General features: G+C 42.6%; 3 protein-coding genes across 4 annotated transcripts; 1 reads left to right on the plus strand and 2 right to left on the minus strand.

Moving 5' to 3' along the window:
- The first annotated feature begins 445 nt into the window (after window positions 1–445).
- On the plus strand, window positions 446–7,042 carry LOC146575923 (uncharacterized). Its single transcript, XM_085270857.1, has 2 exons — window positions 446–1,213; window positions 6,288–7,042. Exons 1-2 carry the CDS (start codon window positions 620–622, stop codon window positions 6,612–6,614), a joined length of 921 nt encoding a protein of 306 aa, XP_085126983.1. The 5' UTR covers window positions 446–619; the 3' UTR covers window positions 6,615–7,042.
- Window positions 1,679–3,972, minus strand: LOC146575924 (zinc finger MYM-type protein 1-like). Its single transcript, XM_085272456.1, has 3 exons — window positions 3,053–3,972; window positions 2,524–2,638; window positions 1,679–2,317 (listed from the first exon to the last, which is right to left on the minus strand). Exons 1-3 carry the CDS (start codon window positions 3,970–3,972, stop codon window positions 1,790–1,792), a joined length of 1,563 nt encoding a protein of 520 aa, XP_085128582.1. The 3' UTR covers window positions 1,679–1,789.
- A 1,556-nt stretch (window positions 7,043–8,598) lies between the features above and the next one.
- On the minus strand, window positions 8,599–12,625 carry LOC146575925 (uncharacterized). Of its 2 annotated transcripts, XM_085270856.1 has the most exons (4): window positions 11,900–11,998; window positions 11,141–11,533; window positions 10,472–10,588; window positions 8,599–9,962 (listed from the first exon to the last, which is right to left on the minus strand). In XM_085270856.1, the coding sequence occupies exons 2-4, from the start codon at window positions 11,516–11,518 to the stop codon at window positions 8,886–8,888; spliced, it is 1,572 nt and encodes a 523-aa protein (XP_085126982.1). In that variant the 5' UTR covers window positions 11,519–11,533; window positions 11,900–11,998; the 3' UTR covers window positions 8,599–8,885. The 2 variants fall into 2 exon arrangements, with proteins under 2 accessions (XP_085126982.1, XP_085126981.1); XM_085270855.1 differs by lacking the exon at window positions 10,472–10,588 and having other exon boundaries at window positions 11,900–12,625.
- Between the last annotated feature and the right edge of the window lie 15,320 nt (window positions 12,626–27,945).

Genomic DNA, 27,945 nt, shown 5'->3' on the forward strand with positions numbered 1-27,945 from the left:
CAACGATACACAAAATTCATGGTTCGGTTCGGTTTGATACTTTGGTGTCACGGTTCGATATTTTTTCGATACAAAAAAAATGTTCATGCCTTTTTAATTTGTCATTTATTAAAATTATAAATATATATTTTAACTCAAAAGTACAGTTTTTAAATTTAACCCTAACCCTTGTGCGTGTTTTTTATTTTGACAGCGAATGCGCACCTGCGGACCTACGGAGCCCCCCAGGGGACATGGGAGAAAAAAAAATTAGGAGGAGAAAAAAAAAAAAATTAGGGAGAAAAAAAAAAATTAAGACGGACTTTTGCGAGATCTCGCAAAAGTCTGTACCATAGACCTCCAAATCAGCACTGAAACCTTAGAAACAACCACAGCGATGGAGGACACACACCCATTTGAGCGATTCATAGATTTTTACTTTGAGCTTGGACTAAACTATAAAGACATTAAAACTGTGCTTTGCATTAGACACAGTTTTCATATAAGCGAAAGACATCTGAAGAGAGTTCTTAGCGCAAGGGGACACACTCGCCACAAAGCGTACTCTGACCTGGCCGTCTTGGTTGAATTTATAGACAACCAATTGCAGTACTCTGGGCAGCTTCACGGATACCGATGGATGTACGCTAAATGCAGGGAACATGGACTACGCGTGAGGAAAGAGGATGTGCGCTTGGTTTTGAAGGAGCTGGATCCCCGAGGCGTCGCACTGAGGCAAGCAAGACGTTTCAGGCGGAGGAACTATTTTTCAAAAGGGCCGAATTTCATCTGGCACATGGACTCCTACGACAAACTGAAGCCATATGGCATCTGTATCAATGGTAGTATTGACGGTTTCTCGAGAAAAATAATCTGGCTTAATGCATACACAACAAATAGTAATCCGAAAGTGATCGGGGGGTATTACATAGAAGCGGTGCAGCGTTTAAAGGGCTGCCCTAGAGTTGTGAGGGGCGATCTTGGAACTGAAAATGGCCATGTTAGAGGCTTTCAGCGTTTCCTTGTGCCCGTGGCTCCTAATGACACCCCTGAGAGTTACTTGGAGGGAGCAAGTACCGCCAATCAAAGGATTGAATACTGGTGGCGTTTTCTTCGCAGCCAGTGTCTGGAGTTCTGGTTATCCTTATTTGCAGACATCAGAGACAACGGGTACTTTGATGGTGGGTTTCTGGACAAAAACCTCCTTCAGTTTTGTTGCATGGGACTCATCCAGGTGAGTTAATAAAATATGTTTTGTTGCGTGCCTGGATGCATGCGTGTGTGAGTGAGAGATAAAGGAAACTGAGGAAGTGAAACGTCTCCTGTACTCGTTTGTGGTGTTCCCATTATCACAAATGTGGAAGCCAACTGCTCAGCCTCTGTGTGGTGGTGGTGGTGGAGGACCCCCATCTTTTTTTTCGGGCCTCCACTTTTTTTCTAGTGGCCATAACGGGTCACATTTGAGCATACAGAGCAGTGGCGGCTCCTGAAAAAAATCTCAGGGGGGGCAATTTTTATGATATCGACTAAAATGACCCATTTAATGAGTACATCAAACAACACAATTTAAATTTAAATTTAAAATGAACAACCATATTCTGGCCATTTGTATAGATTTGTAAAAATGAACAACCATATTCTGGCCATTTGTATAGATTTGTAAAAATGAACATGAACAGATTTTTTTTTTTTTTTTTTGAATGAATGAAAAATAACTATTGAAAACAACAACTGTAAACTGATTGGGGGGGTGGGCTAAAGAGAGAAAGAGAGAGGGATGGAGAAAGAGAGTAAATATGGTTAAGGGTTCTTATTTGTACAAGAACTTTGCTCGTCTGTCTTTCTGAGTGGCAAATTTCTCGATGACCCTGGTGTTGAAATCAGGAAGTTCTTGTGTGAGTTTTTTCTCTATGGACAGCATAGCCAGAGCGTTGAGCCGATCCTGAGCCATATTGTTTCTCAGGAAAGTTTTTATCCTCTTTAAAGTAGAGAAACACCTCTCCGATTCTGATGTTGTCATTGGTGTGGTGATGAGGATGTTAAGAAGACTTACAGTTTCGGTGAATGTGTCTTGAAGGTTGTTTTCCATCAGAACCTGATAGAGCGCCAGCGCACCACTACAACTCTGAAACTCCTCGTTGTCGTAGATCAGGGACAGTTCTGTTTTAAGTCTGGCTTTGTCCAATGAGGGATAGGCTTCCACTGTGGTTTGTAGTGCTGCATCTGGAAAATTTTTGCTGTGTTGTTGGAACAAGTCTCCTTGCAACAGAGTGGCGCTGACAAGGTGCTTGGTGAAAGAAAACCTCTCCTTGGCATGGCTCATAATGGTGTCGCACACCTATCCAATAATATATAATTGGTAAGAGTTAGATTCAGTGGTAAGACTTTGGCACATGTCTCATGTTAATCATTATTCTGAAAAAAAAATCTGTCCATAACAAAACAAAACAGTCATGACCACTATATCAAATGACATCTGACAGCATCGTCATTAGATTTTATCTGATGATCCGATTTAAATCAGACCAAGCAGCTAGTGCTTACCTCCAGTGCCAAATGGTGTTGCCTGTCTTCCCCCAATGTTCTCCGTCTCTTTGTGGGTGGGTCTTGAACAGGTCCCCTGTACTCCTCATCCACAACCAGATTAGGAAGTGCCTCCCTGATCCAATACATAAGTTTCATTAATGGCTTCTGAAAACTGAATAGGGATATATTAACCAAACACAAACCAAACAAAGGTTGTGTTCTAATTACCGGATTTAATTAATAACCGGACCTGGTTTAATGGCTGGGGGAAAACCAGTGCAAGTAAATAAAGGCCCTGGCCATAATTTCAGGAAATAGCCTATGGTATAGGCTACATCAAATCATTACTGGGAATATACTTCATCAAATATACTTAATCAAATATTTTTCATAAAATTACTTCAAAGGCTGATATAAATCAAAATTATCTGAATTCCATTAAACATTTAAGTCACAGAACACAGAATATATGCAGAGAATTTGATAGAATCTATGCATAGATAATTAACATTTATTCTAGGTTACATATTTATGCTTTTATGCCTACCTGATAGCCTGCATGCGGCTGATGAATGTCTGGGTGATCCCTGCGATGGTGACAGAATCGATGTTTCTCTTCTGTAGGTGGTTATACAGCATGTCTACATGTGGCATTATCTTGTGAAACAAGGCCAGGAAAAAACAGAAAGCTTCGTCTTCCAGCATTCTCACGAAACCACCGGCATCTCTCTTTGTAGGGGCATCAAATCCTTCACTGTTACGGATGGTCTGAAAACACCTCACCAGATCGTCTTTATGTTCATACACTGTATTCACAGCACGACTGTTGAAGTTCCAACGGGTTGCCGATGCACTTGGAAGTCGGTGCGCCACCACCTCGTCAAGCACTGCAGTCCTCTTGCTCGATTTAGTAAAAAAAGAAGCGAATCCTGCTATGTCGGAAAAAAAGTGACTGATTTGAGGGATGTGGGAGGTTGCTTGTTGCATTACCAGGTTTAACTGATGGGCATAACAATGTACGTAGTGAGCGTTAGCATAAATGTCCTGTATCTTACGCTGCACTCCTCCAGTGGTACCCCTCATTACAGCGGCCCCATCGTAGGCCTGGGCGATCAACTTTCTCTCTTGTCCCTGGGGGAGGATGAAGCGCAGCCTCTCCGATAAGGCACTGGCTATTGCATCTGCACAAGCATTGGGTAGCTTGATGAATTCAAAAAAACGCTCTTGAATACGGTTTCGTTGGTCAATGTATTTTAGCACCATGACTAACTGACAGTGTGTAGAAATGTCAGTGGTTTCATCAGCTTGAATGGCTAAAAACTTCGCTGCCTTTACTTCTTCCACGATCCTTTCTCTCAGAACTGCCAACATGCAATCCAGGATCTTGTTCTGGACTGTTTTCGAGGTGCCTTTAAATACAGTAGCATTTTCAAGGTGTTGCCTCAAGTCGTGATCAATTGATGCCATCAAGTCGACTAAACCTCTAAAAATCCCTGGATTGTCTGAGGAATCACTTTCATCATGTCCCCGCATTGCTAGCTCAAAAGCACCACAAAACTTAATACAATCGATGATTTTAGATAAAATATGACGGTTTTTATCTACCTCTTCGTTGTGCCTTCTTAAAGCAATCCGATGTCCATCATCTAGCTGCGCCGCTATGCTAGTTTTCCCTAGCACAGCTAGCTTTACACTGTTGTCCATATGAACTCGTGAGCTTTCATGTTTCTTGATTCGTTCGGAGAGGTGCTTTAAGTCGGTTTGTCCAGATTGTGTCCACGTCAAATCACACTTGTCACTTTTGAACAGTATGCACGGGAAACAAAAAAGTGCATTAGCTGTTCCACAGCCTGTCAGCCACGACTTGCGCTGGAACCAACTCCGACAAAAAGTCCTGTTGTATGCTTTTGACTTCTCCTTCGTTGCCTGGGTTAGTTGAATTTCGGGCTTGTCAGGTCCCAACTCTTTAACTTGCAGTTTTTCTGCCATTGTCCTTCTGGCAAAAGGGTAGGTTAGAAGCGATCTAACCGAATTTGGGGGAGGCTGTGCCTCAACCGTTAACAATACCGCTGCCATCGTCTCTCTCTGACCTTATAGCTCACTTAGGCTACTGACTGAGGTAAAATTCTAGAACAGCAAATCTTCGCGCGTTTTCTGCAGGGGCGCAATTTTAAGCGCCCCCAAACCATTTAATTCAGCGACGCTGATAGGTCAAATATTTATTATTTTCCCCTGGCAACCATTTAATGATAGGCTATTTCGCTGCATATCAAGGGCGCTTTGACGAGCGCCCCAGAAGAAGAAAAACACCGTTTGTTGGTTGAACTTTAATGAGTCAGCTGGTGAAAATGTTAAAATACGCCTGGCTGTATATGGGCACACACATAGTAAAACTATCATTGATGAATTTTTTAAAAATATATATTTTTACTCCTCCACATTTGGGGGGGCGGAGCCCGAGCGCCCCCTATGGGCCAGCCGCCACTGATACAGAGTAAGCAAATATGTACTTGTAATGTGCTCAGATAATTTTAATAAGTGCTTACAGAAAGACAATTAATGTAGCCTCTAACTGCAATTGATTTACATCGGACAAACAGACCAAGCACTATGGCTCATAATACAATTACACCTCACCTGTTTGGACTATATTTTTATATTTCATTTTTACTTGCTGCCAGGAACGTTTGGGGCCTGTTGGGTTGCACCTGCGCTCACATCACGTCACAAAATAAAATGTATAAAATAAAAAATAAAATATAATAAATAACGTGTTAAATGGGTGGAAATCCCTAGATCAATGTTTAAATTAACACTCACACTCTGTCGGCTATTTTTTGCCATGCATGCTCCCTTTCTTTTGCAGCTGAGGCTGTGTTACTTTTTTTCTGCAAAATTTGCGTGTTATCGGCATATGCTGCCATCAGAATTTCGGCCTCAAGCGCTGTAAAATACATTGACCGCGCCTTCTTTCCCTCCGTCTCCATGGTGACTCGCTTAATCTGTGCTCCACTAATAAGGGCTTTATGTATCCTCGTGCGCGTGCTTAACTTGGGGTTAAAGCAACTCCGCGTTGATTGAACTAATTGTTATCAGCCTTTCTGAAACCGAATATTCCGAGTTGGACAGTTCGGGGTTACTCAACCCTGAGTATCGTTTTTCACTTCCTGAAATAGGGCCCTGTACCAGGTTTAGGGAATGGAGAGACTTGCAGGAAGAAAGAGACAAGACAGGGAGAAGCGGGTGAGAGGAGCAGGGAGTAAATGAAATCAAAAATTGTGTAAATACTATAATTTAGGTTTAAGCAATCGGCCGCCTTAAGGAAGAGCTCAACAACCAAGACTACAGTAACATCTATGTTGTTTATGTTGACATGGCATATGAAATTTTCTTATCTATAATATTAACTATTTACAATTTGGAATTATTTCGATTGGGATATCAAAATAACTTACAAATACAAAATACAATGATCAGTGACATAAAACAAATTGATTATTATGAGGTGAGTAGATGAGCCAAGCAGGTAGTAATAAGACTAATAGTACTAATGTAAGATATCACAGCATAACAGTAACCGTAGTTAGTGTGTGAAACACTTGTACAGATGACATTAGGTAAAGTACATGATTACAAAAATGCACATGATTGTTTAAAAATAATAAATTGCATAAATCTAATAAACCTTCCTCTCAGTGAGTGAGTTGTCTCATCGTGATTTGCGTATATGTATATACGTACATGCGATCGCATTTCTTAAATTTCTGTATTCTTTTTAACAGGATGAGCTGGATGACACTGCACAGGTTTGGAATACACACTCCATCAGGCCATCAGCAAACATCAATATCCCCAGTGGTCGACCTAATGTAATGTATACATTACCTGAGCTCTACGGGACAAGAGACTTCCTTTGCCCCACTGAAGAAGAACATGTTGAAATGTGTAAAACTGAGTGTGTTTTTCGACTGACCAAACCATGTGACCCCGATGTATATGAACTGTGCAATATCATCATGACTGAGTCCCATCTGACTCCACCAACAGACTCATATCAGGCTGTGAACTTGTACATGCATTTAAGAGAGAACATCATGGCATTAGTGTAAATTGCATACACTGCAGCAGAGAACATTACTCAAAATTGACCTGTGATATGTGCGAAAGCTAACTTCTGGATGTTAAACAGACTGTAAACTGTAAGCTTTCTAGTACACAGTCATTTATGAGAATATCTTATATAGAAATATTTATTGTTGTGTTCCAGGAGGGTCAGTGAACTAAAGTATAAAGGGGAGTCTCTGCCTGTTAATGATATTCTGAGTGTTCTTTAGCACAAAAACACTGTAATGTTCTGTCAAATGTTATCAAGTTCCATGTCTATGTGTATTACTTCGAATTACTTTAACTGTGTATTTGGCTTGATACATGGATCAAAACATAAGACACATCTTAATTTAATGTGTTAGGAGTTTTAATGTACAGTGTTTAATCAGATAATGGTGGTTTATGTTGAGTATTTTGTAATAATTTTTAAATGGTGAGTTGGTTTTTATTTACACCATCTGTATTTGTTAATGATGGGACTGTTTAGTTGTTGATATTGGCTAGAATACTGTTTAAAATCGAAGAGATATGATATTATGCCTTGCTGCTTTATATATATTATAACGCCAACTGTCACATTGGCAGGCTACATGAAATGGTACTAAGGGGCATCATGATCTGAGAGGGGGCACCTTGGCATTTTTCTGAACTCCAGTTTCTCTGGCTAAAAATATAGTTATTTCATGTCATTTTTGCTTCTTTTTTTTTAAACTATTTATTCTGATTCCAGAAGAGCTTTAGTTTTTTAATGTTGGTTAAACAAAACTGAAAAAATAAAGAACTAAATAGAGACCTTTTGAACTCTTAGAATTTCTAATAGATATAAACATTCTTTTTTTGTCACTGAATTTATCTGAAGCTTATTTTATCAGCTGAATAACAAATTCTTTGCACCCACCTGTTCTGTTGATGAACAGCAATTTCATTCGAATGCTATTTTTGCAAAACTCACCACTTCTGAAAGGATGATATGTGTTGTTGAACTACCGGACAAATAAACTGAAATCTAATCAATTTCTAATTATTTTTGGACTATGTAGTACAGACAACTAAAAAATTGCAAATGACAAAAGCATATCGACAACATCTGTGTATTGACTGCCTGTGTTCCCAGGCACTTTAATTTCAGAGAAGGGTAGACAGAAGTGCATAATCTGTCAAAAATGTAGCAATACTTTATAATTAACCATATATACTATTTAATCTAATTAGAAATCCTGGCCTACAATCTTGTTTATCCTAGAAACTGTTAAATCTGATTATCATTGCTTGTTAATTTGTAATTATATAAGACAGTATAAAGAATTGTGAATCATCTGTATGTCACATTATGGCAAAGTCCTTTCAAAAAAAAAAAAACTTGTGATGGCAATATGATTTTTAACAAAACAACTAGTAAACATTTTGGAAGCTAATCAAGGGAAAATAGGACTTATTGTTACAAGATGATGTTTATAGGCCACATCAGCTTTAAGAATTTGTAAACAGGGTCTTATCATTAACTTTCAATAACTTCTTTCGCAACCATAGTGACATTCTTTACTAATATTAATGGACTTTTCACCCTAAAATCAAATTTACAAATTTTTCTGTTCGCTAGCTGTAGTATTCCTTAATCCACATTGTTTTAGTGTGAGTTGCCCAATTTTAGAGATATTGACTGTACAAGCCTACCCCTCTCTTGTTTCACATGGTACTTAATGCTTAGTAGCAAAGTCCTTATGTAGACCTTATGTAGCTTCATGTTGTTTTTCAACAAGGAAGAGATCTCTACAGCTAATATCTCCCAAAACTAGGCAACTCACGACAAAACATTCTAGATGGATAAACAGCAAGCCAATGTGTGTCACTGCGGGGTATGCAGGTGTGTTGAGAGAACGTACCCAAAAGCAGACAAGGAGAGAGAGAGGACAATCAACTTAAAACAAAAGCGAGCCTTTATTCTGGCTGATGGCTGGAGTAAAAGAAAATAATGACAATGTGTACAGCAAATTTTGATGTGATCTGTCCCTCTAACGCTAAACACAAACCTTGTTTTCAACAGAAGTTAAAGATGTGGTCATTTTCAAAGAATTTTAAACAATAAAGAGTCCTTGTGAAATCTGACCTAACATACAACTAAACCATCAGAAAATTAAATTTGTGACTGCTTGTTATACGGCTGAATATATCAAATGCTTCAATGACAAAATGAAACAAGACAGAATTTATGAACTCAAGGATAATCATACAAATAAAAATTACAGCTCTAACCATTAGTACGCTCATCAAGTTCAAATGATGTCCATTTCAAAGTAATTGCTGGAAAGGACATTGTCGAACTCTGTGCGAAATTCAGGATAAGAACTGTAAGTGCATGGCACTTCAAGGGTAGCTCCACAGGTGTGAGCAACAGGCCTTCTGTTGAGCCCAGTTTCAGCATTAAAACACACCAAAATTTTGTCAACACATATCACAGAAGATCCTGTGCAGAAGCGCAGGATTTTTTCAGCTTTGGTTTCATCAGCGTTTTTAACATAACGCTGAAGATGGTTAAACGTTGTTTGTTCTCCGTGAGACAGCATGATTTTTGTTGCTTCAAATAGCTGCACTAGTCTTTTGCCTGTGGCCTTCTTTGTCTCATACAGAGATAACACACTTTCCTTGTCTGCCAGTTTCAGCTGCAGATGTGCCATGGGTGTGGAGAAGCAATCCATTATATACTTTGGCTCTTGGAGAATGGCCTTATGAGCCATTGTTTCAATGGCAGGCTGCATGTTGTTCTTAGGTGGTAGGAAGTGGGAACCCATCCTTGTAAAAAGGTCAAGCAGGTCCTCTTCATCATTTTCATCCATTGTGCCTTGGAGAGCCTTCTCAACAGCTGATCTCTCAACAGGAGGCAGATAGTTGAGAAACGATGCAATCAGAATGTCTACATCAACTGAGTCCATTCCGTGGATGCAGGCTAAAATGAAAGCCCTTGACAGCCTCACTGGAAAGACACCATGGTCTAGTAAGCCTTTCACCCATATCTGCCCAACTGCTTGCCATTCAGCCTCACTAAAGTCTGGCCTCAGCCTTGGAACTCGTTCATTTTCACCTTCACACTGTTCCAAAAATTGCTCCCAAAATGCAGTGTAAACCTCCCTTGACACCCCAGCATCATCAACAGCATTTTCATTTACAAAGTTCATCTTTAAAGTCACATTCAGAATGCGACTGTCCATAAATACAGCCAAAAGATCATCAACAACTTTTATCCTGCGAATTGATACATGTAGGGGGCTCTGTGGGTCTCCTGAATTTGATGGGGAAAGTTGGTTGCTTGAATCTAAACGCAAACCTTGTGCGATGAAATTCAGTCCATGGTCCTGAGTAAAAGACAAAACATGCACATTCCATAAGAAATGCAAATGAATTGTACAGATTACACAATATCAATGTTCTGAAAAAGTTTGAAATTTATTTGTCTAATTTTAGTGGGCTGTACATTCCCAAACCATGGTTGCACTGACAATTTATATATAACATTAACATTGTGGCCTGATGGATGTCCTTGTATGCCTCACAGAAAATTATACAAGTGTTCTTTACATGTATGAGAAGACTCACTTATGTGCAAAATAGGTAGAGAACACAATAGTGACACCAAAACAATGTCTCACTGCTGTGTTATGTAAATAATTTGATTTCAAGACAAAATTTCCTGTTTAATCTTATGTTAATGTAAAACACTGGAATTGTCTCTCAACTGACAATATCCTTTTAATTCAAATAGACCCACAAACTGCCATATCCTCAGAAAATAGCATGACATTTTTGGCATCTCTACAGTATGTAAAGGTAGGTGTTTATGGTTGCCTGAATTGATCCATCTTACCTGTGCAATCTGGGGTGCTTCCTCTTGTATTGACTGCATATGGGGTGTGGGCAAGCCATTAGCTGAAGACAATGGTAGCAGGAAACCATCCATAGGTAATCCATTTGTGTCGGCATTCTGAGAAGGAAGTATTGCATTAATTGACAACAGACACCTTAACCCTTCAAGATTAGAAGACTCTTCTTCAATCTTCTACCTTGGCCTATTCTAAGTCATGAATGTTCTTAAAAAGTCTGCAAAATATGTCAATAGGTATTAAGAAATAGAACAAAAATACACCACTTTATTTTCAGCCTACATGTCTCACTTACAAGAGTAAAAAGACATATTACAGTGGAATCCCACAGGTTTTTATCAGATCTTGATGTACTTATTGCTACTTAAAATGTTGTATTACTGCTGCAAAAAAAATCAAGTTTTAAACAAACAAGAGATGAATTCTGATTAATAGAAATCGAGCAATTCTTTCACAGTACTGTAAGTTATTTCTTTTAAGATCCAAAAGAATATTACAGAAAATAACACACATGCTTAAATTTTGTCCAAGCAGGAATGCATGATCAGCTTTTTTAAAATCAGAACTATGCAAGTTACTGAATTTGATTATTAATAAATTTCCATATTTTGTCACACTTGAACCATATCAACCACAACTGTCCATGGTCTTACCTGTCTGAGATCCTCACTGTTGACATAATTCAGGGTTATCACGACTGTGTCATCACCATCTGCTCTGACAAGATCCTCTTCAGGATTCCATACAACCGTATCCGCTTCGTCTATGTGTGGAAAACGACATTCCAAATCTTCTGGAAGTTTGGCCAAGGACTCTAGTTTGAAGGATTTGTTAGGAACTATACTGGTCAGATCAATAATTTCAGAGCAGTGGTCAGGGAAATCATGATCACTTGAGTCAGTCTGCTGCCGCTGTCCCACGACAGTGTTTTTAATGTCTGTTGGGGTTGAATGCATATGATGGGATTTTCCTGGACTTTGTGTTGTCACTGCCTCACAGAGTGATTTCAGTTCTTTTGGATTGGGTTCCATCTGGAAATTGTGAATCTGTGAACCAGAAAACAAACACAAGACACAAACGAAAATAATTCAATTATTTTTTCAGCAGCCAGTCATTTTGTACATGTTAATGAATACAAAGCTGTAAGTCTTTCACAGATGTACCTTACCACACAAGTCAACAACAAATTCCTGGAATAATTTCATCCTTCAGAAGTGCAAATATTCGTAGATGTACATAAAGCACTTGAATAAGACAACTCTTTATTGCAGTTGCACAGTCAAACCTAGTACAATAGTACAACAAAATTAGAAAATGTCGCATGTTACCACCGAGCACTACTAAACACAACAAAATACAGTAACTTTAAAGTGATCATTATTTTTAATAATAACTTTCTTATTTTAACAAACCTGTTTGCCAGTGTCACTGTCAGATGAATCCCCATGTTCAAGTAGATCTGGGACAAAATCATCTGTCTCACTGTCAAATCCAAGTAATGTCACCGGTGAATCTTCTTCAGTTATGCTGACAGAAAAATCCTCTTCAGATGAGGACTGAACTGTTAACAGTGTTTCATCTTTCATGCAAATGTAAAATCTCAGGAGCTTCAATTTGGTTTGTTCATAAAGTTTGCCAACAGTGTCATCTAAAGCAATCGGATTTTTTTTAAAATCACAGATATCAATGACAAAGTCTTCAACTCTCCCTTTTGGCGAGTACCCATCTGGAAAAAACAGGTCCTTTCCCATTTCCAAAATCTTAGCTACAGTTGTAGTTTTTTCCACAGTTGCATGTCTTGTTCCTCCACCATTTCTGGTTCTCACTTGACGGTATTCATTACTGCTTAAATGAAGCCATCCGATTTCTATTTTTCTGCAGGTCTTCTCTGCTGCAGTATTTCTCTGTCTTGCCATCCCTTCACTTTGCTTTTGGAACACACCTGATGAACCACACAGCACTCCTTTGGTTTTTGATCTTACTTTCCGTGCCGCAATTTTATCTCTTAGGTTCTGCAGAACAGTCTCTTTATCTGTGCTGTACTTAGTTTGTTGACAGAAGGACTGGACAGCTAGTCTGTCACCATATGTCCTTATGTATTTTGCCATTTGTCCATCAGTCATGACGGACAGCACTGCCTTATCCACCTGCAGACATAAAACATTAGAGAAATGGTATTAATATACTTTTACTCTAGGAAGCCACACTAGCACACATGGAATACTAACTGTATTAGAATAGAGTTCTTAATCACTGTTCATGATCATTATCAAAAGTTACTCTGTCAACTTCTGTCTTATTACTTTACTGTTGCTGTGTTAGTATTAGTATAGTAATAGTAGTAGATATTTATATATGTTGGGAGAAAACCCTGCAAAAATAAACCCAGGAGGAATAGAGACACAATGAGACAAAGTTACTTTTTTATGCTTAACGTGTACACGGGTGAGCTGCTGGAAACAACCCACAACCATGGACAGTGGCTTGGCATTTTTATAGGCACAAATCACAGAGACAGTGAGAACAGGATAAGAAAATAATAAACAGATAAAATAAACAACTCCATATATGGTGCTAGTCTCGTCAGCAGAGAGCTGGGAGAGATAAAACAATCTGAAACAATATGTCCCCGAAACAATATGTCTTTGCTGGGAAAGTCTAAAAAGACACTTCTAAACTAATCTAACCACAGACAAAGGGCATCTTTGTACATTTAAAAGAAGGTAAAGAAACATAGAATCATTTTTCCTGTAGCAATATACTACGTTACTAAAAAATATTTTGCTAGTAAGGTATAAGTAAGGTAAGTTCCACCAAGTATTTTGTGCCATGCTGTCCATGTTACCATGGTAATGGCACAGCCAGATAACAGCATCCAAATTCATGGGCTGCAACCTCTTTTTTTTTTTTTAAACTGTATTTATCACATTGTCCAAATTCATGGGCTGCATCCTCCTGAGGACCCTTTTGTAGACCGATTATGTCACAGCGATGCACCGAAGGCTATCCAATTTCGTAGACTCCTTTTTTTTTATTATTTGCACAGAAATGTACAACAATTCTGGCAATCTCTACAAAGATTCTATTTTAAATTCGTAAACTCCTCCGAATGCAGCAGACAAATGCGTCCTCCTTTTCACCTATTTTTTTTTAAATTATTGAACTTTATTAAGAAACAGTATACAGAACATGTATACAACCAGAACAAAATTAACATATGCCAGGGGGTGTAATACAAAGAATTACATTCACTTTTCACCGAATTTGAAGGATGGGTCCGGTGTGTGCTTCGTGGCCCATATCCCAGAATTCAAAGTGCGGCCCAGCCAAACTCCAGTTTCCGGTAATGGCGGCCGTTAATAAGTTTTAAAATGACCGTTATTAATCTTTCTGGGTCACAAAATTTTTTTAAACACATTTCAGGGGAGAACGTGGGTGTATAAACTTGAAATATCTTCTCGGTTTATCAAGATATCGCATATTTGCAAGTGCTTCGACGTTTTCCTTGATGTCTGTTACCCACCAGCTCGATAGGTAGCCGAGAGCTCAAGGGTCACTAAAGCCGCCAAGAACGGCACAACTCGCGGCATATTATTTTCAGATCACCGCGGACTTTAGCTACTCAGGCTAAACTTAATATATAAAACACTTAGACAACCTAAAAATGTTAATGTTTGGCTTTTTTCAGTGTTTCATTTGTTCGTGAGTAAAACGGTTTGGCTGAGATTAAAGTTATTAGATTAAATTCGATAAAATAAAACTTTATTAATCCCCCGGGTGGGTTCCACATTGGTTTTACAGCGCTTAATCAACGTCACACAGAAAACTGATTAAACAGAAGTGCGAGATGGTCGAGAATTTACTCCAGTGTCGTCTTATATTTTAGATAGAAAGGAGCAGACGGACGAGCTTATTACACTCCACCGAGACAGCGGTGACGCTAATCAGAAGGCTAGACCGTCCAATTTCCCCAGCCGTTCTGAGAACCCAGCCCACGTAGACCACGAAGCCCGAGTCCTCGGGAGGATGCAGCCCATGAATTTGGACACGATTTGAAATTTCAAAACATATGTGCACTTAACGAGTTATGTTTAATGAACCTGAACATATTTACAAGAATTAACATTAAAGGCCTGCATATACGACCTCGGTTTTTCAACAAGTTGAACCGCGGTGTTTAATGCTTTGTTGTTTATACGTACTTTGTCTTGTTGCATGTGCATGATGTCGTCGTGTGGGACCTCTCTTGAAATGTTCTAAATCCTCCTCCATGTCTGCACCGTATGGAGCCCCGTACCGTAGCACCGCACCCTTCAACTGAAACGCTATCAAAAAGGAGCGGGATCTTTTGCGAGATCTCGCAATACTTATTGCGAGCGCTCGCAATACTTTTGCGAGATCTCGCAATACTTTTGCGAGCGCTCGCAATACTTTTGCGAGATCTCGCAATACTTTTGCGAGCTCTCGCAAAAGTCCGTCTAAATTTTTCTCCCATGTCCCCTGGGGGGCTCCGTACGGACCACTTATGTGCAGCCCTGGTTATTTAGCTCGTCATATTGCAGCCACAGAAATTATTTTGTCCATGAAACCATAAAGCTGCACTTTCTTTTTGCCTTATAGTCTGATTTGTCATAACTTTTCCGTTTTGTGGTAAGCTTTTCTTTGTCTGTCACTTCTTCACCCTGACCTGTCTTATTTGGCTCAGCAGAACTGAAATATATATCCTGCTGCTTTTACACATGCACTCACATAAGCTCAGCGATTCTCTGCGCGATCAACCTCTCACATGTTTAAGCTTGCTGCGGGAGATTTCACTTGTCATGTTTGCATAGTAAGCTAACAATTAATAAGACGATGTCAGAGGAATTGGTGCACAAATTATCATCACTCACAGATCAGTGCTGTCGCTCTCTATACACAGTTTGCGCGATTGCAAAGTGAAAGCAAAAAAAACAAGCGCAAATTCAAACGCGATTTCAATATGTCACATATTGACAGTGGCTCATCGATGCCAATGACATAATTACCCAGCTACATTTCTGAAAGAATGCAAAAGCATTGACATATATTTTTCCTTCCTACAATAGCCCGACGGGCAGGGAAGAGATAGATTTTGGTAGCCCGACTGAAAAAATCGCTAGCTCCAGGACGTCGGGCTAGCGATATTGCAAGCCCTGTATCTGATTGAGGAATCACTCATCTTTGGAAAAGAGAGTTTATTACAGAGAAATGTCTCTTTCTAAAATAAAAGCTATACTATCCGCTTCTTCTGGGCTATATTCTCAGCAGCATAAGGAGAATCATGTGCTAACAGCTGTCTAAATGACTCGGCTAAAGTTAGTTAGTTGTTTTTGTCTTTGCACTAGGATGATGTCGGCGTAAATGTGCAGTCATATTCGTTGTGTTCCCACTAGTGCTTTCAGGTTAATCTCGTTGAAATGACCTTAACGCCACAACACGGCAAATCTCTGTTAACGAGCTACCGCCGATTGCCCCGTGCATGGGGCTAGACGGCCAACACGTTAACGAGCTAACTGCGCTAACACACTAGTTCCCACCCATGTAATTGAGCATTGCATGGCACATCCAACATACTGTTTTACTTTAGTCCATGACTCGCTTACCTTCAGGGTCATACGTCACATGAAAACCAAAATAATTCCAAACGCCAGATCTGAATGAGGGTGGGGGAGGTCCATGTTGCAAGGAGAGCTTAACTTCTGTCTCGCTAGCTTGCCCTGCGCTCTTCCTTCTGACTATGCTGTCTGTGTTGAGCGCTCAGTGGATCTGCGCTCGACAGTGCAGCCTAGGCGGAGTAGTCGAACGCAGATTCACTGAGCGCTCAACACAGACAGCATCGTCAGAAGGAAAGTTGATAAAATAAATTACAAATTTTGTATTGTTCGATACATATGCGTACCGAACCGAAAGCACTGTATCGAACGGTTCAATATCGATACAAATATCGTTGCACCCCTAATGTTTATATATAAATATATGCGGTGGCCCCTAGAGACAAAACACGTACAAACTTCAAAACACATTTCTAGCATGAACTGAACTTCCAAAGCAGAGCTACTAGATCACTTAAATTACACAATTGAAAGCATGTGTGTATTGTTTGTGTATTTATACACACGCACTCATATATATATTCAAATAATTTTAAAAAAAAGTTCATTTACCTGTTCCACACACCAAATCCGGTCTTTGGTACTTGCTGGCTTGTGTAGCCACTAGGTAACAAAAGCTCAACACTGCGCCTAGCATCCTGGAGCACTTCTGTTGTCTTTTGTACGTGTTTTGAGTTTTTACGTGCTTTGGAGTTTTTACGTGTTTTGGAGTTTGTACGTGCTTCAGGGTTTGTACGTGCTTCAGAGTTCATACGTGATTTGAAGTTTGTATGTGCTTTGTCTGTAGGGGCCACCGTAAATATACTTTTTATTCACTTCACATAAAATGTAATAAAAAAAATCATATAATACAAAAATCAACTATTCACATTTCAACTTTTAACTATTTAAATTTTCAGCTTTTTCCTTTTACAAATTTAAAGTGAAACAACACAAAACACTGCAAACCACAAAACAATTAAATATAAATTAAAATATGAAAACAAAAAGAAGATGCATATTCTGCTGTCTTTCTGTGGTTTTCCTGCTCTGTGGTTAAGGGCCTTTTTTAGGTCTTCATTTTTCTTTTTCAAAGAATCAACTTCATCTTCGACCATAGCCTTCATTTTCTTTTCCAAGGCCAGAGCTCTAATATTACTCTGGCATTTCTGTTTGATCTCCATATTCTGGGCCTTTTGGTCGTGTATTACTTTGCCCATTTGATCTTTCTCATCTGCTAAATCTTTCACAGTTTTACCCATTAATTCATTTTGGTCCTGTAGCTTTGTATTGTGTGTCAAAAGACCCTCAATCCAACACTGCGAGGATTGATGTTGTTCCTCGCGTTCTTTAACCGCATTGACGGCCACACCTCTACTATTTTTTACTGTTCTCTCAAGCTTTTCTATTTTGGAATCATACATTTCCATGACCTCTTCTAACTTTCTGTCTGCAGCATTGGCTTTGTCTTCCAGTTTTTTAGTGTTTTCCTCGTAAAATTGCTGCATCTAGATTCTAGGCTGATGGTGACTCCTGAATTTCCTCCACTTCCTCCTCATCCTTAAAATACTCCCGATGGGTGTCCACAGCATTGTTCAGTCTGATGGCATCCTCCATGACCTGGACAACATGATACCATTAGAATGACATCATAGAATGAGGGGTGTGACCAGAGCCAGAAATGCACTCATTGATCCTTTTGTTGATTTATTGCTATCATCATACACTACTGATCAACTAATCGAAGTGCAAGTGTCACAGTCTGTTATTTATTCTCCCTCCATGCAAGGCAACATCCAGGGGTGGTTCTGTGGGCCATGCTGAACCATCTGGTTCACTGGTGCTTAGGGCCTTTTTTAGGTCTTCATTTTTCTTTTTCAAAGAATCAACTTCATCTTCGACCATAGCCTTCATTTTCTTTTCCAAGGCCAGAGCTCTAATATTACTCTGACATTTCCGTTTGATCTCCATATTCTGGGCCTTTTGGTCGTGTATTACTTTGCCCATTTGATCTTTCTCGTCTGTTAAATCTTTCACAGTTTTACCCATTAATTCGTTTTGGTCCTGTAGCTTTGTATTGTGTGTCAAAAGACCCTCAATCCAACACTACAAGGATTGATGTTGTTCCTCGCATTCTTTAAAGCAACAAAACAACCCGAAGAGCCGGCTCCTTTTAGTGAGCCCAACCAAAAGAGCCGGATCTCTAAAAAGAGCCGGAAATCCCATCACTATTAGGATGGGTTAGGTTAGGGGAATGGAAACTCCTCCCTGCACAAGGAGGGCAGGAGTAGGTGCACGCTCCGCACCATGACCCTTCCTGAGACCCGCCATCCCATCTACCGTATCCGGCAATCCCCAGGTCCGAATTGAGGTAAGTACCGTCCTTTTCTTTTTCAGGTTCAGGTAAGTACCAAATTATGTTTAATTTTTACCAAAGTTGTGTTTTATTTGTCCTGTTTTTTTAGGTTTCTAACTGTGTTTTAATAAAATTTGTCTTTGCTCAATGAATTTAGTCTCTGTGTCGTTTTTAATTCCAATTTTTAGGCTTTTAAACTGTTTTTATCCATAAATTATCCAATTTTTAGGTTATAAATTTATGATATTCCAATTTTTAGGCTTGAATTTTTAGGCCAGTAAATCAATATGTAAATGAAAAAAAACATCAAAAGAAATCCCCCCCTCCAAAAAATAACAAACTAAAACAACAAACAAAAACACTTTTTAGTGCTGACGCATGGCTGTGGCTACGTTTCGGCTGGGCTGTGCCTTCTTCAGGCTGTGCACATGCGTCGCTGGCTAAATTAAAATGAAGAGACTCTTCTCTGCCCCTCCTTTTATAGTGTGCTGTGTCTCCTCCCACTCTTGGGATTTCTGTTTTATTGGTTTTTTTTGTTCAGTATCTTTAATGTTTGTGTCACGGATTGCCGGGGCAAGCCGTGTGGAATTGTAGAAAGGGACCAAAAGGCGGCAGCTCTGGTGGAGGTGAGTGTTTATTCACAGAGGTGGGTAAGTACAAACAAAGGTGGCGACAAAACATGAAACTGGAAACCTAAACTGGGTAAACTAATAAGACAAACCAGAAACGAGGAAATACATACGGGAAGACGCAGGGAGACCGAGGGGAAACAACACAGACGAACCAGCGATTACTAAGACAGAAAATACAACTTAAATACACTCAGAACACAGGGAGATTACACACAGGTGGGAGACACAGCTGGGAGTGATTAACATGACGAGACCAGGGAGGCAAACTGAAAACATTCACATAAGACGCAGACCTTCACAATAAAACAGGAACACACGGGGGGAACAGGGTAAACACCAATTAGAGAACAGAACCAAAATCGCGAAGAGAAAACACAAAACGCTGGGTCAAAAGGACCCAGGATCATGACAGTACCCCCCCCCCCCCCCCTCTCAAAGGCTGGCTCCAGACAGCCCAACAAGAAACAAAACAGCCAGAAAAAACAGAAAACAACCCGACCAGGGTGGGCGGCGGGGGCCCAGGAAGGAGGGCTCGAAGCAAAACAAAACCGGAGCACCAGGGGCCTGTTCTTCGTACGTCGCTTACTACATCCAAGATCAAATGACACATCCAAGACCAAACCATCGCGCTAACCGTGAGCTCACTAATCCGGTTCCCCGAACACACCTGCTGTTGACGATTAGTACAGCTGGACGCAGTAATGTGACATCACTGGGTGTCGTAAAAGGGGCTACGCATCGATAGTAGAAACATTGATCGGCAACCCGCTGATTGGTCGGCGAAAATGTCGAAGGGGCGTGCACGGTATTTTCCGGCAGCAGAGCAAGAACTCATGAGTGAGGGATTCCAGGAGTTTCAGAGTTTAATTAAAACGCAAGAGAACACTGCAAAGGCTGCAAAAGCAAGGAGAGAGGGCTGGCAGAAAGTTGCTGACAAATCAAACTCGTAGGTAATTTAATAATAATAATAATAATAATAATAATGGATTGGGTTTATATAGCGCTTTCCAAGGCACCCAAAGCGCTGTACGATACCACTATTCATTCACTCCCACATTCACACACTGGTGGAGGCAGCTACGGTTGTAGCCAGGCTGCCATATCGCGCCATCGGCCCCTCTGGCCAACACCAGTAGGCGGTAGGGTAGATCTATCATATGACACTATATTATCCAATATCATATGGCATTATATTATATTATAATATGTTATATTATATCCCCTTTCACATTAGAGCCACAACAGGACCCACAAGAACATGGGAACAAGTAAAAGTGGAATACAGGAGTATTCTACAGAATGGTAATATTTATCTCTTAGATTGCTTTTCGTCTCTTGGCAAGGTAATACTGGCCTGTAATACTCTGTTAGTTTGTTCATAACAGCAACCAAGAAAAGGGCAGAGTAAAAAAAGACAGGTGGTGGTCCTGCACCCCCTCGTCAACAAGTTGGTTAAGTAAATAATACCCTCACGGGAATATCGATATCTCTCAATGAGCACACTGTCGCGCTGAGCTAAAGGATCCTGTCTATCCCGCAATATACGCTGAATTCTGAGGACTCTCCTTATCAATCTTGCACCTTCCGCAATGGGTTGGTCGCGTATACGGACAGGACATGGCTGCGACAGACTTCCCAAATCCACCTTCGCTTTTATAGCCGTGGTCTCTCATCTTGATTACACGAAGTAATTTACAATTACTACTCTGAAATATGAATTACATCTGTAATAATCACATACATGTAATAGAATGTTAATGGTACATTTCCCTTTTTTAGGAAATGACCTGTATGTATCTGTGTGACATCAATAAAAGGATCAAGTGCTGCATTATCTTTAGTTACATTGATGTTATTTATTTATGGTGAAACAGTGGTGGAATATCGCTGTTGCTTTCGTATAAATGAAGCGGACATCTAATCCTGTTTACATAAAGTAAACCTGCTCACGAGCAGGTTTACGCTTACGGCTCTGTTGCTATGACAGCAAGTCCCGGATGAGCTTCGGGGAACCGAACGATCCAGGATCACGCGAAATCGTCAACGATCTAATCCAGCTAACTTACTTAGCGAGGTACGAAGAACAGGCCCCAGAAGGCCAAAAGACAAAAACAAAAAACGAGCCCAAAACCAAAAGAAACGAAGCACACCAGAACACAGGAAAAAACAGAGTCCAAAACAGAATTCAGGGGGCCGACAGCACAGGAGTCCAAAACAGTTCAGGGGGCCGACAGCACAGGAGTCCAAACAGTTCAGGGGGCCGACCGTGCGGACGGCAACGGCGGCGACGTGGACACAGTTCGGGGGGCTGGCCGTGCGGAAGGCAACGGCGGCCACACAGGCGATGGCGGTCCGGGGGCCGGCCGTGCGGAAGGCAACGGCGGCCACTCAGGCGAAGAGGGTCCGGGGGCCGGCCGTGCGGAAGGCAACGGCGGCGACGAGGGAGACGACGGAGCAGTTCAGGGGGCCGACCGCGCGGAAGGCAACGGCGGTGACTCAGGCGATGGCGATCCGGACCAGGCGAAGCACAGGCAGAGGCCGGACCAGGCGAAGCACAGGCAGAGGCCGGACCAGGCGAGGCTGAAGGCTCTGAGGCTGGACCAGGCGAGGCTGAAGGCCCTGGAGCTGCAGCTGCAGCAGGCGAGGATGATGATGGAGCTACAGCAGGCGGCTGGACGGGCTGAACGGGCCCCTCGGACCCTCCAGCGGAGGCAGGAGGCTGAACGGGCCCCTCGGACCCTCCAGCGGAGACAGGAGACGAAGGCCGGAGCGGTCCCTCGGACCCTCCAGCAGAGACAGGAGACGAAGGCCGGAGCGGTCTCTCGGACCCCCCGGCGGAGACTAGAGATGAAGGCCGGAGCGGTCCTACGGACCCTCCAGCAGAAGTCACCACTAAGCCAGCAGTCATGGAGTCCTCTGGCAAACACGAAGGCAACTGGCGATGCACTGAGCACTGGCTCTGCCCAGGCAACGCTGACATGGTGCAGTTCTCAGGTGGCGGCATAAACTTCAGGGGTCCAGAATCAGCCGGGGACTGAGACCTAGCCTCTGGGGAAGCCCTGGAGCGGCAAACTGTGCCAATGGCGGCTGAACCATGAAAAGCACCTTGAGGTGAAATTAGACTTTCTCCCTGCATGGAGTGAATGAGTGAAACCGGTGATACTGGAGCCAGAGCTACGGGTAGCGGGGGCACTGGAGCTACTGGGGCCTGCGCTACAGGTGGCACTGGAGCTACTGGGGCCTGCGCTACAGGCGGCACTGGAGACTGAACTGAGGGGGACACTGGAGGCTGAACTGAGGGGGACACTGGAGGCTGAACTGAGGGGGACACTGGAGGCTGAACTGAGGGGGACACTGGAGGCTGAACTGAGGGGGACACTGGAGGCTGTACTGAGGGGGACACTGGAGGCTGTACTGAGGGGGACACTGGAGACTGAACTGAAGGGGGCACAGGAGACTGAACTGAAGGAGGCACAGGAGACTGAGCTGAGAGGAGCACTAGCTGCGGGGGAGCTAACTGAGCTGAGAATGGCTGCGGGGGAGCTAACCGAGCTGAGAGTAGCTGCGGGGGAGCTAACCGAGCTGAGAGTGGCTGCGGGGGAGCTAACCGAGCTGAGAGTGGCTGCGGGGGAGCTAACTGAGCTGCCGGTAGCTGCACAGGCGATAAGCAGCTCGCGTTGACATCCGCCACACAAAATGCAGCCCCTGAATGAACAGTCATGCAGTCCGGAAATGAAAAAGAGTCCTCACTCACCACAGCCGGCGATTTAGAAGTCCGAACGTCCGGCTGTGGGGTGGCGCGCTTGCGGCGCGATCGGCGTTTCCTCCCCGCAGACGGCTCCGACGGGCCGGGCAAGATCACATCCGGCGAGTTGGGCAGCGAGGCAGGAGCGGCTGAGAGAAGGTGGGGTGTGTGCCGGAGAAAAGCCTGCACGGTCGGAGGAAGCGAAGTTAGAAGCCATGGCAGGCCGGAAAAGAGCCGTTGTAGCCGACTTTCCACGGCGCGGCGAAGCTCCTCTGGAGGGTCCTCAAGCCACAGCCCGAGGAGAATCTCCACGTTATATGTAACGTCGTCCCGGAGCTCCTCGGATGGATTTACTGCCGCTGGGTCCATGGTGGCTGGTTCGTACTGTCACGGATTGCCGGGGCAAGCCGTGTGGAATTGTAGAAAGGGACCAAAAGGCGGCAGCTCTGGTGCAGGTGAGTGTTTATTCACAGAGGTGGGTAAGTACAAACAAAGGTGGCGACAAAACATGAAACTGGAAACCTAAACTGGGTAAACTAATAAGACAAACCAGAAACGAGGAAATACATACGGGAAGACGCAGGGAGACCGAGGGGAAACAACACAGACGAACCAGCGATTACTAAGACAGAAAATACAACTTAAATACACTCAGAACACAGGGAGATTACACACAGGTGGGAGACACAGCTGGGAGTGATTAACATGACGAGACCAGGGAGGCAAACTGAAAACACTCACATAAGACGCAGACCTTCACAATAAAACAGGAACACACGGGGGGAACAGGGTAAACACCAATTAGAGAACAGAACCAAAATCGCGAAGAGAAAACACAAAACGCTGGGTCCTTTTGACCCAGGATCATGACAGTTTGTCCTGTGTTAGCTTAGGCTTTTTTTTGTTTTTATTATTTTTCTGGCACCCCCTTCTGTAATGTCTTTTCCATTATCCATCCTTATTTTTCTATTGTTATGGCACCCCCTTCTTATTTGTCCTTTCCGTTAATTTTTTCGTGATTTTGTTCCTTTCCTGTGATTGTCCTATTCGTCCTGCTCTGTCCTTGTTATGAGATCCTCCGTGACCTATGTTGCGTTTTATTGTGTTGTCAAGTGGAATTTGTGCACACTTTCCCGAGGTTTCTTCCCATCATCTGGCACCTGGGAGTTTTTCCTTGTCTTCCTAGAGAGCCAGCTTGGCCTGGGTCAGGAGCTCTATCACAGCAAAACAACAACAAAAAGACTTTTATGAAAGAACGACTTGAATTTTGTGTTATTTAAAAACACGTATTTAATTATTATTCAGTGTTGTGTGTTATAGCAAACTGCCAGCCTTAAACCTGAAAAAAAACTCACGATTTTATAGAACTAGACAATGCATTTCCTGAAGAAAATTTCAATGTAATGATTATTTATTAATACGTTTTGTATTCAGTATTTAGTTTTATAAAGTAAATGCTGACCACACAAGTTTCCTTCTGGATTAATAAAGTTTTAAAAAATATCTGTAAAGTGTTATGAAATATAAAAATGTTTTTGTTGAGAATATGTCCACACAAAATAATTAAATAGGGCATTTTCTGTTATTTAACAGAGGTTTTCTGTTTTATAATTACACTGCAGTTTGGACGACGAGTTTCTGGAACGTTTTTGTCCTTTGAAAAGGCATTTCCACATGCAGGTCACTTCAGAGAAAAAGAAAAGGTGGAATTTAGGGATAAATTCCTCAACTTGAAAAAGAAATACGTAGACGGTGTGGAAGGCATCCCCTTTGTTGGAACAACGAAGGAGTTTCTTCTAGATGCAGCTTTACTAGATAAAACACGGGAGCTGGAATCATATAAAAAGCAGTACAATGATATGGTAAAGTCTTCCGAATACGCTTTATTCAAACAAAAACAGGAGCTCATTGGACCAGTGAACCAGATGATCAGAAAGGCTGGCAATGAAGAAAAAGAGATAGGTCATCTAAAATCTAGAGTGAAAGACGTTCAACTCCAGCTTAAATTAGAAAAACAGAAAGGACAAAAGCTCGCACCGTTGGTCCATAGAGGCGTGATGGGGAGATGTTATGGGGAGACTCCGACTCCGTCTCAGATCTTTCCACAGATTAAACGTCGTCCACCTCCAGTGCAAACTAAATTTATTTTACACTCATCCGTTTTCATTAGAGGCAGAACCCAGAAGCACATCCAGGTTTAGGTCTACTGCTTGGTGCTACACAGAAACAGGCTGAACAGACTGAAACTCACATGAATTTGGACGAATCGAAGTAAGAATGTCACTTCTGCTCAATTGAATTGATTATCATTACCCTCACTAATAGCCACTTAATAAGTTAAGAGCAATGTGCCAAAGTAGGATAAATATTTTAACTTTTGGAAAATCCAGCAGGTTAATTAAGTGATTTCACATCATGTGTTCAAACGGCTTGTCAGTTTTTAATATATCCCATGTGCGCATACTTAAGCTTTAAAAAAATACAGTCCAATGACCTGATAGATGTTTGCTGAACATTGTGGTTTACATCAGCACTTAAATTAATGTGGATGATGGCAGCGGGACGGCTGCGGAACCTGACGGCAGCGGGACGGCTGCGGAACCTGACGGCAGCGGGACGGCTGCGGAACCTGACGGCAGCGGGACGGCTGCGGAACCTGACGGCAGCGGGACGGCTGCGGAACCTGACGGCAGCGACGCTGCAGGCGGTGATGCAAATGGTGATGATGTGAATGCCGTAGGCGGTGGCGTGAATGCTGGTGATGTAGGAGTCACAGGGGATGTTTCAGCAGATGGTAGCTGAACAAACTTCCCCGGACCGCCAGCAGATGTGAGGATGTGCTGGCTGGGTCCTCCAGGACCCTCCAGCAGACGTGGCTTGAGGCCGGACGGGCTCCCCCGAACCCCCAGCAGACGAGACATGAGGCCGGCTGGGTTCACCCGAACCCCCAGCAGACGACACTTGAGGCTGGACGGGCTCCTCAGGCCCTCCAGCTGGAGCAGATGCAGGGCCAGAGGCAATAGGGACCCCTGACTGAGGGTGGAGATGAGAGGCTGATTTAGCAGAAGACAAAGCTAACGATTCCTGCACTAGCTGCGCTACTGACTGGGCCATGGACCGTAATAAAGTCTGCAAAAAATCTGATTGAGGTAGCGACTGAGCCATGGATAACTGAACTTGAGGTGGTAGTGGTGGTGGTGGAGTTGGTGACTGGGCTACAGGTGGCTGCTGAGCAGGTGACACTGGAAACCGGGCTACAGGTGGCTGCTGAGCAGGTGACACTGGAAACCGAGCTGCTGGTGGCTGCTGAGCAGGTGACACTGGAAACCGAGCTGCTGGTGGCTGCTGAGCAGGTGACACTGGAAACCGAGCTGCTGGTGGCTGCTGAGCAGGTGACACTGGAAACCGAGCTGCTGGTGGCTGCTGAGCAGGTGACACTGGAAACCGAGCTGCTGGTGGCTGCTGAGCAGGTGACACTGGAAACCGAGCTGCTGGTGGCTGCTGAGCAGGTGACACTGGAAACCGAGCTGCTGGTGGCTGCTGAGCAGGTGACACTGGAAACCGAGCTGCTGGTGGCTGCTGATCAGCTAACTGAGCTGCTGGTGGCTGCTGATCAGCTAACTGAGCTGAAGGTGTGGAAATGAAAACTGCACCAGTCCGTACTACAGGAGAGAATAGAAGTGTGGTTGGATGATGATGATGATGATGATGGTGAGGGTTGCATTTCTTCTTTAAAGGTGGATCGAACGACTTGGCAATGAACCTTGGTAAAACATACTGCTGATGTCGAGAGCACCAAGTGGCAAGGGCCTCCAGGAGAGCAGCAGAATCCTCCTTCCCTGGGCCGCCCATGCCAAACAGTTTAAAACAAAAACTGGCCCTCAGAGCTGTTACTATTGTTTTTAATCCGTTAATGTCCAGAAAGGTTATGGTGAAGGTAGGGGATGACAAGAAGTTGTCTAGAAACACTACCTCTGGAAGCCTCCTGTAGTCATCCACAGCGTGAATTATGCGCCAGCAATAATCCCACAGCTGTGCGAGGTACTTTCCCTCTGAGGCAAAAGGTGAGTCCGCTGGATCCATCTTGTGGTCGCGTCGTTCTGTCAAGGCTCTGTGTGCGGGCAGGCGGAGAGGAGGATCCAAACGCAGGACTCGAACATAGATTTGAGAATCAAAACCACAGCTTTATTGCTGGCCAGAAAACAAAACATAAACCAAACATGAAAACATGAAAACACAAGCTGGAACACACAGGCACGGTCTGAGGGTGAACAGACGTTAACGACGCGACACTGACATAAAGACACACTGGGTTTAAATACACTGAGGGAGTCATCAAGGAATTAGAGACAGAAGGGGGACACAGCTGGGAGAAATAAGACCTAACGAGACAGGGAGAGCGAAGCCGGAATACTGACATCAGATAGGAACAAGAACCTTCAAAGTAAAACAGGAAACAAAACACACTTTACTAAGACACAGACTAGACAGAGACAGACTAGACGCTGACCAAAGTCTACTAAATAATAATCATAATCACAACAGTATCAGATCATAATATAAAAAAAACACCAAGATAACAGAAACACCAAGTACCAGAGAAACATAAAGGAAAATCCATGATGCAAAAGTACCAAAACATAATGAACTCAAAATACTGGGTCCAACGGACCCAGAACCGTGACATCTGTACAGAGCCAGCTATGCGCTATTAGGGGTGCATTCCATCTGTGCTTTAAAAGAAAGAAGAAAACAAAACCTGAAATTAACAAAAGAAAAAATAAATTCAAAGGGCTTAAAGTGTTTCTTACAATGCTGGTTTTTTGTCTCCAAACAATCCTCAAACCAGTGGGGCTCTAAGGCTGTATCCCAATTTAGGGTCTGCAGCCTTAAAGGCCACATTTTAAGGCCGATTACGTCACAGCGACGCGACGAAGGCTGTCACTAGTCGTGTCCACATTCATGGGCTGCATCCTCCTGTGGACCTGTCCTTCTCAGTCTATGTGGGCTGGCCTTCAGATTTGCGTCAATGCGGTCTCTGTGGAGTTTAATAAACTCAGCTGTCTGCTCCTTCCCATCTAAAATATAACAGGACACTGGTGTAAATTCTCGA

Source organism: Mchenga conophoros, linkage group LG4, assembly GCF_057382185.1.
Source record: "Mchenga conophoros isolate Kocher_MC1m ecotype Shallow Benthic linkage group LG4, M_conophoros_male_GT1.1, whole genome shotgun sequence".
Taxonomy (NCBI): Eukaryota; Metazoa; Chordata; class Actinopteri; order Cichliformes; family Cichlidae; genus Mchenga; species Mchenga conophoros.

Coding starts and splice junctions, on each gene's coding strand:
- LOC146575923 (XM_085270857.1), top strand. CDS start 620: ATGTACGCTAAATGCAGGGAACATGGACTACGCGTGAGGAAAGAGGAT. Junction 1,214..6,287: donor GTTGCATGGGACTCATCCAG/GTGAGTTAATAA, acceptor TCTTTTTAACAG/GATGAGCTGGATGACACTGC.
- LOC146575924 (XM_085272456.1), bottom strand. CDS start 3,972: ATGGCATCAATTGATCACGACTTGAGGCAACACCTTGAAAATGCTACT. Junction 2,639..3,052: donor AGCCGCATGCAGGCTATCAG/GTAGGCATAAAA, acceptor GTATTGGATCAG/GGAGGCACTTCCTAATCTGG. Junction 2,318..2,523: donor AACACCATTTGGCACTGGAG/GTAAGCACTAGC, acceptor ATTATTGGATAG/GTGTGCGACACCATTATGAG.
- LOC146575925 (XM_085270855.1), bottom strand. CDS start 12,610: ATGACTGATGGACAAATGGCAAAATACATAAGGACATATGGTGACAGA. Junction 11,534..11,899: donor ACAGTGACACTGGCAAACAG/GTTTGTTAAAAT, acceptor TCTGGTTCACAG/ATTCACAATTTCCAGATGGA. Junction 9,963..11,140: donor ACAGTGAGGATCTCAGACAG/GTAAGACCATGG, acceptor TCTTTTACTCAG/GACCATGGACTGAATTTCAT.